This window comes from Apodemus sylvaticus, chromosome 5, assembly GCF_947179515.1.
Source record: "Apodemus sylvaticus chromosome 5, mApoSyl1.1, whole genome shotgun sequence".
Lineage (NCBI taxonomy): Eukaryota > Metazoa > Chordata > Mammalia > Rodentia > Muridae > Apodemus > Apodemus sylvaticus.
In genome coordinates, this window is record NC_067476.1 from 141,487,159 (window position 1) to 141,497,972 (window position 10,814).

The window sequence follows — 10,814 nt, forward strand, 5'->3', positions numbered from 1 at the left end:
GGAAAGTAGCTTTGGCATCAGAGAACTTCCATCTTCATGGGAGGCAAAGAGTGCTGCAGTTCCAGCTCCACTGAAGAGTGGGAACAAGTCCAGGCCAGCCTCCACCCATACTCACAAAGGGAAAGAAGCAGGGGCACCTAGAACAGATCGGACCAGGGAGCAGTGGCAGGCAGGACTTCCAACAGCACCTTAGACAGAGGACCCAGCCCCAGCCCCAGCAGGCTGCCCTCAGGGAAACATCAGTGCCTCCCTGCCTGCCCCAGGGTCTTACCTTAAGCTCCTACCCTGTTCTTTCCCCCACACCTTTCTCCCTTCCTCTCTCCACCCCACTTCTTTGACCTCTGAGCCTCTCTCAGAAGTCAGCAGTTGTTACTGTCAGGGCTAGCTCTCGCATTTTGCCTGTAGGTTTTAATTTTGTTAAGCTTATTATGAAGCAATCCTGACTCAGCCTGAGGCAAGAGAAGCCCTTTCTTTTCCTAGTGCCCGTGCAGATCTGCAGTCTGCTGCCTCTTCCCTGGGCTAGCTCTGTACAATCCTGACACTCAGTCACTTCCCTGTTTCTGTGTATCTCACTGTCTACCTGAAGAGTGGAAAGTTGAGTTGGTGATCTCAGCCTTAGCTATAGCTAGAGCCACCCAGGGAGGAACTTCGAAAAACAATACTGATACCTGGGCATCACACCATTCTAGTTAAGGCGGAATATTTTCTCCCAAAAGCTATGATGGGACTTTTACTGTGATTAAAATGTTCTGTCTTGATTAGATTGTGGTTATGCACAGACATATCCATTATCAAAATCATTAAAATTAAAATTCTGGGCATTTTATCACATGTAAAAAACAAACAAAAAAAAAAAGAACTTGGCTGGGTGGTGGTGGTGCACGCCTGCAATCCCAGCACTTGGGAGGCAGAGGCAGGCGGATTTCTGAGTTCCAGGATAGCTTGGTCTACAGAGTGAGTTCTAGGACAGCCAAGGCTATACAGAGAAACCCTGTCTTGAAAAAACAAAAAAAAGAAAAAAAGTAAATTTCCCTTTAATAAATTTGGTGATGGGCTGGAGGGAAAGCTCAGTGGTTAAGAGCACTCGTTGCTCTTGCAGAGGATCTAGGTCAGTTCCCATCACAATCATCCACCAACTCCAGTCCCAGGGATCTGATGCTCTCCTCTGACTCTGCAAGCACCAGGCACACCTGATGCACACATATACATGCAGACAAAACAGTCATACACTTTTTAAAAGTAAATTTTTTAAAAATTAAAAAACTTGTTGAGTTTTATTGCTGCTCCCTACATGTCACCTGTTGTCCTGTATGCGTTGATAAAATACGCTGACAAAAGCAATGTTCAGGAGAAAAGGGTTGTTTTAGCTGTAATTTCAGGTAACAGTCCGTCATAGCAGGGAGTTCACAGCTGCAGGAAGTTAAAGCAACTAGTCACACCAGTCAGCAGCCCAGAGAGTGAATGTGTGCATGCCCACTGTCAGCTCTGCAGTCCAGGACCCAGAGCCACGGAGTGGCACCACTGCCTGAGCTCTGTGCTCACATTATGTAGAAGAGATGACCCCTCCCTGAGATGCTTCCCAGGTGATTCTAGATTGTGATAAGCTGACAATTAAACCAGCCATCATAACTGGAGGCAGTGTTGAGAATCACTGGATTTGAGTCCATGGGGCCCTTTTCCCAACCCTAGAGCCTGATTCTGAGAGTCATATATGTAGCAGGGTGGATTCCCCAAGAGCACAGAACAGAAGGGCCAGGACAGCCTCAGCCCTCAACTGCCTCCTTGCTTTCCTGTCCACCAGGTAGCCCTGCTGCGAGCCCAGCTGGCCTTGGAGCGAAAGCAGAGGCAGGACTACATTGCGCGATCCGTGCAGACCAGCCGTGAGCTAGCAGGCCTGCATCACAGCCTGTCTCATTCCCTGCTCACTGTGGCCCAGGCCCCTGAGGCCACTGTTCTGGAGGCTGAGACCCGGAAGCTGGATGAGTCTCTGAATCAGAGTCTGACATCCCCAGGGCCATTCCTGATACATCCCAGTCTGGACACTACTCAAAATGCCCACAGGTAGTGACTATATGAAGGGCAGGACATAGGCGAGCCAGGTGGTACACACATCGGATGACTGCAGAGGGGCCACAGCCCCTCTACCCAGCTACAAGTTTTCCAAAGTCAAGACTGACCTGTTACCAACCTGGGAGACCCTAGCCAGCTGACAGTCCTGGGAAGAAAATGAGACCCTCTAGGCTGAAGAAGGGCCCAGCACACATGGGAATGAGGCAAATCACATTTGCTTGCTAGCCTGTCGCTACCCAAGAAGTGCCTTGCCCTGACCACAGGGCATCTGTTGTCTTTCTGCTGGATGAAGCAACTACAATCTACACTAAGCCTGAAGACTCAACAACATATGGGTCAATTCTGTCCTGGGCAGGAGCATCCTGAATGTATCAGGTACAGGGAGCGTCCCTCACTATCCCTTCAACAATAAATCCTAGGTCTTTGCATTAGTCCTTGGCTGCTGTCTCTGCTTATGTAGATGGGCAGAAGCAGGGCATCAAGGGAATTAAGGAAGATTTACTGATTCTTACATGGTGGCATGAACATACTACAGGGTATGTTGTCTAACTGGGAAGGTTAATTAGAAAATCCCCTCTGGTTCACACCTTTAATCATAGCACTTGGAGTGGCAGAAGCAGGATCTCTGAGTTTGAGGTCAGCCTGGTCTACAGAGTGAGTTCCAGGCCAGCCAAAACTCCACGAAGAAACCCTGTCTTGCAAAACCAAGGAAGGAAAAAAAAGCAAAAAGCCTAGGCCAACCTAAAGTGTGACTCATAAGAACCTCACAACAAGTCTAGTGAGATGACTCAGCAAATAAAGGTACTTCCTGCGAAGCCTGACAACCTGAGTTCTATCATCCCCCCCCCCAAGTGCCATCTGACCTCCACACATGGAATAGCACATACATGCCCATACACATGCATATATGCCATAAACAAAACAAGAACCAAGTAACACATTAATGAGTTAGAGACAGACTGAGTATGAACAGGACCATAGAGCAAAAATCACCCACTGACCTTGCGGGGATGGAGAAGCTGAGAGCGCTGCTAAGCACTGCTGGGGAACTGGTCTGTTGTAGCAAAGGCTGGGACCATGACTGGATTGTGGCAGGCCTCTGCCCAGCCCAGACACTAAGCCGCCACCTGCTGCAGGATGCTTGGTCACACTGTGAACCCTGAGATTGTGGTGGTTACTGAAGAAAAAACCTGTTTCTAGTTGTGGTGTGGCTCAACCCTTAGCACACACCTTAAGTCCGTCTGGCTGGAATACAGACATGCCAATAGTATTTACCTTTAATCCCAAACTGTGAAGGTAAAGTCAGTTTATAAAAGGAAGCACCCGTGTTTGAAAACACTCTCTAGTTGAGTGTCAGACAAAATGACGAACCACAGAAAAATTTGACAGAATAGGATCTGCCCAACTCTCATAAGAAGAGAGAAGAAAGGGAAGCTCCTTAAGGGGCAGTGCAGAGAGGGAGGAAGGGGAAGGGCAGTCTTACTGGGAGAATTTCACAGAGAGGTTGAAGAGAGAACAAGCTAGACTAGACCGGTAAAGACGGAGCCAGGAGATTAGAACATATTGTTAGAGTTAGTTTGAGGCCAAGCAGAGCAATTTAGGAGAAGGCCAGGGAAGCAAGTTTGAATCAGTCAGCATGGAGAGGAGTTTTGAACCAGAACAGCTGAGTTAACCAGCCTGTCAGAGTTCAGAAACAACTAGAAAGGGTGAGCTTATTCAGCAGTAAGTCTGAGGCTGAAAACACTGTAGGCGGAGATTAGATTGTATGGAGACTGGAAGCTTCCAGGACTAGACCCAGGTTAGCAGATAGAGTCAGTCAGCCTTGGAGACAATTACTACAGGAGAGTAAAAGGTACTATACAACCTCCAAATTTCTTCACTTTAAGCCAAGCTCTCTGACCTTTGCCTAAAGTCAAAGCCTTTATTTGAGAGGTCCATCAGGCTTTATTCCTAACATAGTCGTCTGCCCGATTACGCTTGTGTCCCTCCCTGGGCACATCAACTAGAAGTGACTCTGGCCCCAAAGTCCCACCATGTATCAAGCCAATCAACACAGACTGGCCATACCTGTCACAGATAGAGAGTAGAGCTCCCAGGCCTGAGACCATTGTTGGTGACTTCCTCAGAGCCTAAGAGCAGTCATGTCCACCTTTCTTCTTTTCCTTCAGTCTTGGGGATAGAACCCAAGGTGTCAGCGATGCTACTTAGGAGTTCTGCCACTAAGCCATGTCACCAGCCCCCAACAGTGTTGTTCCCAGTCTTCTATGCTGGGTCTGAGCATGCGTTGCTCATTCTTAGTACTCTTGAACTTTGTGCTTTTGACCGTTAAGTCCTTCACACACACAGATTGCATGTATTAGAATCCCGGTTTCTTTTTTTTTTTTTTTAAGATTTATTTATTATATATTAGTACACTGTAGCTGTCTTCAGACACACCAGAAGTGGGCATCAGATCTCATTACAGATGGTTGTGAGCCACCATGTGGTTGCTGGGATTTGAACTCAGGAAGAGTTCAGTTTCATTTTTTTGATTTTTATTTATTTATTTTTTTTGGAAGGAGGAATTCCCTGTACTGGAGTCCCCTCTGTAAACAATGGCACTAACTTGATGAGGTTGGGCCATGTTATTCAGTGGGAGTGAACAAATGCATTTGATTGGGGGGGGGGGGCAAAGACAGCTACATAACCAAAGGCCCACCCCACAAAGTGTGACACTGACAAATACTGCAAACTTGGATCCCATTGCACAACTTGTGGGCAGCTGCACAAGTTAGAGAGTCCTTTCCAGGCAATTCAATTGATCTCTGCTTCCTGCAAGGCATCAGGGTTTGTCTGGGAGTGACTCTGCAGGCCTCGTAGTTTATGTATAATAATAGAGTGAAGAGCCTAGTGAATCTGCTTAGTTTCTGGAACTTCCTGAAGTTTTTGAGTTGTTACTTGGGAGTTTTCCCTGTAGAATGAAATTTTTGCCTCCCCTTAGTACCTCCTAGGTCTTAAGGAGCTTTCCTCCAAAATGAAAAGTTTTTGTCTTGCAAAAAATGCTATATAAGCCGGGTGGTGGTGGCGCACGCCTTTAATCCCAGCACTTGGGAGGCAGAGGCAGGTGGATTTCTGAGTTCGAGGCCAGCCTGGTCTACAGAGTGAGTTCCAGGACAGCCAGGGCTATACAGAGAAACACTGTCTCGAAAAAACAAACAAACAAAAATGCTATATAACACTGGACCAGGCAGTGTACACCTGTAATGTCAGTCCTCAGAACTCAGAAACAGGAACATCATGAGTTCAAGGTCAGCCTAGTGCTACATTGTAAACTTCTGCCCAAGAAAAATTAAATAGATGATAACTAGATAAATGGATGCATAAATGACTAGGTAGATGGATGGAAGAGAGTGTCCCTGAGATCTGACGCTTCCTCCCCAGATACTATGTCTGTAGAGAATAGCAGACCAAGATTTTATTCAGAACCAGACTGCTGTCACACCATTTTCTCTTTACCCATAAATGTCTTCACAGTTACGTGGCTGTTGTGACACTAAAAATCCAGCACTCAGCTCATCACTTGTGAATTTCGGCTTTGTCTGCCCATCTTAGCTGACAAACAACTTCCATCTCTGCTTCTCTGGTCCATGTGGACAGATCCTTCTGGGGGCCTTTGGTCTGATTATCATTCTGTCAGTAATAAGACTTCTTTCTTTGCTGTTTTGATCCAAATCTAGAGAGGGCGGCCTAGCATATGAGCAAGGACGTTCGTGTCAGCAGGCCGGATCCTGTCCTTTAGCCCAAGCTCCCTCTGTCATCATCTAGTGATAGGCTGTCTCTAGAGCTGGAAGAGTGGAACTTCATGTCCCTAGGGTGGCGAACACCCTTATACACTGACCCTGGACCTCAAAAAGAGCATCACCTAGCTGATCCCTGCCATGCCCTGGGAGGGGATTCAAGGCCTTTAGTCTCACAAAAGAGGATTTCTGTGAGTTCAAAGCTAACCTGGGCTACAGAGCGACTTCCAGAACAGCCAGACCTACACAGAGAGACTTATCTCAAAACAAAGAGGCGGGGTGGGGGGGAGTGGGGGAACAAAAGGCAGCTCAAGAGCTAGAGTGCTGCAGAACTGCCTAAGAGCTAGAGATGTGCTCATTGGTTCAGAGCTTTGGTTGCTCTTGCAGAGAACCTGGGTTTGGTTCTCTACGCCCACATGATGGCTCAGAACCATCCATGACTCCATAGTCAAGCAATCCAGCCCTCTCCTGACCTCTGAGGGTACCAGACATGAACATGATGCACATGCATACATGCAAGCAAAATACTCATGCACATAAAGTAAGCTTTTTAAACATAAAGGGCAGAATAGGACGGAGGAAGGCAGGGAGGAGTGAGTGTAGACACACAACTTTGGCCTCTGTGCTGAAGATATCAAGTATGCACGGAGTCTGTGCTGACCATGCAGACCAGACTCTGAATTCCAGTACTGGCCCCCTCACCCCGCTTATCCAGCTAGTTGCCTGTGTTAATGTAGTACCTGAGCTAGCCTGAGCCCTTGCCCAGAGCAGATCAGAGCCACAACCTTCTTACCTCATCTTTACTATCTTGTGCTTCTAGAGAATTAGACCATCTTCCAAAATCTATGGAAGAATTGGAGATGGTGAAATTCTTGAAAGCTCCTGAGAGCTGAGAAAATCCCGCAGGTGCCCTCAGCAAGACTTCCCAGACTCCCCAGCACTCTTCCCATCTCCCCAGGGAGAACTCCTGCACTCCACACTGAGAATATCTCCATTACCGTGTCACTTGGGGCACCAGCTCAGCAAGCTGCAGTAACCAGTGCTGCCCCCAGGAGCCCTGGTGACTGGCGTTCCTGGGACAGGTGAAGGGTCCTCCGGTTTGGCTCATCTCTACCTTGGAGCTGTGACTGGAGGCCTGATTCATCCTGGGAACAAAAATGGAAACTGACTGAACCTGGGACAAGACCGACCCGGACCCTACTACCTTCTCAGTACCCACCTGAAAGCCATGTAGAATAATTGGTTGATATTGCTGAGGCCAGAATTCCCCAGCATGGCACAGGACACACAGTGCAAATCCAAGTGGTGCAGGAGGGAATTGGGAGTCACTTCTGATGGCTTCTTCCACACTGTCCCATGCTTGTTCACTGAGTTCATGCCCTGGTAACAGCACGAAGACGGGGTGGGGGTTCTGGCACCAGCCATCAGTTCTGGGAAGGAGGAGGAGGGACTAGGGGCCAAGCATGGGCATGGGAGAGGCACACGGCAGCCAAGAGCAAGGATTTGGGCCAGAGGATGGGAGAGGGACTGGGCCTGGGGAGTGAAGCCAATAGCACAGGGCCGGGTGCTAAGCACTGACCAGCCACCAGAGAGCTTTTGTCCTCCAGTCCCCCATGGTCCTCTCATAACATGCTTCTCCAGCTGTGTGGTGGCCGCGGGAGCAGTTGGGGGTTTTTGAAAGGCAGCCACGCTCCCCAACTTTGAAGCACAACCAGCTAAATTGTTGTGGCACCACGTGTGTCCACCCCTGCTGGGGTGCCAGTTCATGTGTCAGATCCAGGCAGGGGGCCATCAGCCACAAGACAAGCCCCCAGAAGACCCAGCGGTGCTCCATGTCTGCCCAGACAGTGGCTCATGTGGCAGGCAACAGACTGGCTTCTCCACCTGAAAGGACATGGGGCTAAGGCCGCGGCCTGCATGAGCACCCTCTCAGGCTGGCCTCTACGGCTCTCCAGCCTCCCCTCAGCTCCAACGCTTCCCTCCTGTCCTGTTTCTCACCCCCAGGGAGGATTCTGACTGGGCCTAGTGAAGACACTAGCACAGGCAGAGAGCATAAGTGTTGTCCTGAGTGCTCCCTGTAGAAGGAAAGACTGACTGTCAGCGCCACCCATTATAGCAGAGTCCACACTGTGACCACTGTCCTGCACCCTGCAGGGGACAGTTACCGGGATCATTACTACTGGAAGTGAGAGCCTGCACAGTGCCCTCATCTCTTTTCAATTGGATGTCTGAGATTGCTCACCAGAAGCCAAGCCTTCCAAGATGGTTCTGTCAGTCAGTGACCCCCACCATCCCCCACTGCTATGGTCTCACTGTGTTCCTCGAGGATTCTTTCTCTCTCCTTTAAATATTTTTAAATCAAAACAGAGTATTGGATATCATTGTGACTCTTTCTCTTTTTCATTTTTTCCTAGATTTATGTTATGACACCTCTCTGCAGTCACTAATATATATTTATGCACACACCCTGGTATCAAATCCACCTTCCTGACACCGGAAGCAACTAGAGAAAGCTTTCCAAATTGTATCGCATTTATTTTAATGTAGAGTGCCTGTGCATATGTCATGGTTCATGTGTGTGGTGGGCAGAGAGCCACCATGTAGGGTCTAGGAATTGTCCAGATAAGTTACCTAGTTACCTCATTAACCCTGCAGAACGTTCTCATTTGCTTAAAATAGATAAAAACAAAAGCAAGAAACCCTAACAACTCCCCTTTCAAAACCACTAGGCTAAACTTGATTTCAATTAGAATACAGTTATTTTTTCCCTGAGTAATTAAACAAACAAGATCCACATTTGATACATATGTATAAATACATATAAAAACAAAACTAGATGGGCAATGGTGACACATGCCTTTAATTTCAGCACTTGGGAGGCAGAGGCAAGAAAATTCCTTAAGTTTGAGGCCAGCCTGGTCTACAGAATGAGTTCTAGGACAACCAGGGCTACAGAGAGAAACCCTGTCTTGGTAAAAAAAACAACAACAAAAAAACCAATATACTTCATCTTGAGACAAGAATGATATATTCATCCCTATTAAAAACCAATTTCCAGCTAGGCAGTGGTGGCACACACCTTTAATCTCAGAGGCAGGCAGATTTCTGAGTCCGAGGCCAGCCTGGTCTGCAGAGAGAGTTCCAGGACAGCCAGGGCTACACAGAGAAACCCTGTCTCAAAAAAACCAAATCCAAAAAAAGAAAAAAAAATGTTAAAAAGTTACAAGGGTCAGTGAGATGGCTCAGTGGTAAGAGCCCTTGGCCCACCAGCTGATGACCTGAGCTTGACCCTGCAGCGTCCAGAGATTTGTCTTGACCCGCCAAGGGCTGCATCTTGTTTACATCCATCTGCACAGTTGCTGGGGAGCTGCTGGGAGTCATTCTGGTGCTGTGATTCGTGGGTCAGCTTCAGAGCCCCACACAGGCTGGTACGTATGGATGTGCTGTCTACATGTGTACATGTGCACTGTGTGCACGGAGCACAAGGCCAGACGCCGGTTCAGATTTTGTAGAACTGGAGTTACTGATGGGTGGGGGCCACCATGTGGGTTCCGGGGACTGATCCCTGAGTCCTCTGAAAGAGCAGCTATACTCTTAACTATTGAGTCACTTCTCAGGCTGCTGCACCCAGCTTTAAAATGTAGGTTCTGCCGGGCGATGGTGGTGCACACCTGTAATCCCAGCACTCTGGGAGGCAAAGGCAGGCAGATTTCTGAGTTCGAGGCCAGCCTGGTCTACAGAGTGAGTTCCAGGACAGCCAGGGCTACACAGAGAAACCCTGTCTTGAAAAAAAAAATCCAGGTTCTAAAAAATAGTTCTAAGATCAAATCCTTTTCAGCTCTAAGGTTTTAAGGTCAAAAGGTCTTGTATTCCATTTTTTTCTGGAAACCGGACAATTTCCCTCTACAGAGCCAATCCCTGTATACGGGCATGGACTTTGACTCCAGTGCTCTGCCTCTGAGCAATGTCATGAACTCACACATATTTTTTAACCACCTGGTACAATTTTGGTTTGTTGAGATGGGTTTTTGTAGCCCAGGCTGACCTTGAAATCTTAATCATCCTCCCTTTACCTCCTAAGTGTCAGGATTATAAGTATTAACATGACTTGATGGCATTTCATTTTTTTGTTTCGTTTTAAAAACAGGTTCTCCCTACATAGGCCCACATTGACCTCAAACTTAGAATCTGAATCAACCAAAATATAACTGCCTAGTAAATCTTAACAAAAAAATACAAAACCTTATCCCTCTGATGGTGTGGCTACAAGCTTTGGTCAGAGAAGGTGCTTGTGTGGCGCTCAAGGGGGACTGCTGACCAAGGTGCCCACAGGACTGGCTGTTGAGTACCAGCCATAAAGCAGACAACTCTGTTACCCCCGCCAGGGCTCAGGGAACCTTTCCGGGGATGGAGCTGAGAGAATGTCAGAGCTACAGGATGCAGGAGGAGCAGTATGGAATTCTGGATTCCAGGCAGGACCTGGGTATTGCACTATCGAACTCACAGCAGCTAAGGTTATCTGCAGAAAATCTCCACGAGATGGGCCAGTCAGCATCTGAGGAGTTTTACACTGATAATGGCTGATTGGAGAAGCAGGGAGATTGTCACAAGTGGTGAGTCACATGAGCACACACACAAGCAAACAAACAAAAAGACATGAACGTAGAAAGAAACTGAAGGGGGTTATGGGAGAAGAAGGGGGCTGAAGGAGGGTAACTGTGTGTGCGCGTGTGCGTGTGCGTGTGCGTGTGCGTGTGTGTGTGTGTGTGTGTGTGTGCATGTGAGTATGCGTGTGTGTGTGTGTGTGTGCATGTACATGATAGAAATACATTATGAATAAGTATGATGATAAACCCAGTATTGTGAATAATCAACATATCCTAATAAAAGCATTTAAGGACTAGGTGTGGTGGCACATGCCTTTAATTCCAGCTCCTGTGAGGCAGAGGCAAGCAGATCTCTGTGAAT

The 10,814-nt window shown here is 47.8% G+C and overlaps 2 protein-coding genes across 7 annotated transcripts in view; one reads left to right on the forward strand and one right to left on the reverse strand.

Annotated features, from left to right (window-relative positions):
• Cep250 (centrosomal protein 250) overlaps positions 1-2,501 on the forward strand; it is a 44,589-nt gene extending 42,088 nt beyond the window's left edge. For all 6 annotated transcript variants that reach the window (XM_052184062.1, XM_052184066.1, XM_052184064.1 and 3 more), the window contains one exon: positions 1,802-2,501. In XM_052184062.1, coding sequence (XP_052040022.1) covers positions 1,802-2,065 — 264 coding nt within the window. In that variant the 3' untranslated portion in view covers positions 2,066-2,501. The remainder of the gene's footprint in view (positions 1-1,801) is intronic.
• A 4,137-nt stretch (positions 2,502-6,638) lies between these two features.
• Positions 6,639-7,722, reverse strand: C5H20orf173 (chromosome 5 C20orf173 homolog). The gene is made up of 4 exons (XM_052181548.1): positions 7,426-7,722; positions 7,066-7,226; positions 6,845-6,991; positions 6,639-6,689 (listed from the first exon to the last, which is right to left on the reverse strand). Exons 1-4 carry the CDS (start codon positions 7,678-7,680, stop codon positions 6,671-6,673), a joined length of 582 nt encoding a protein of 193 aa, XP_052037508.1. The 5' UTR covers positions 7,681-7,722; the 3' UTR covers positions 6,639-6,670.
• Positions 7,723-10,814: the final 3,092 nt, after the last annotated feature.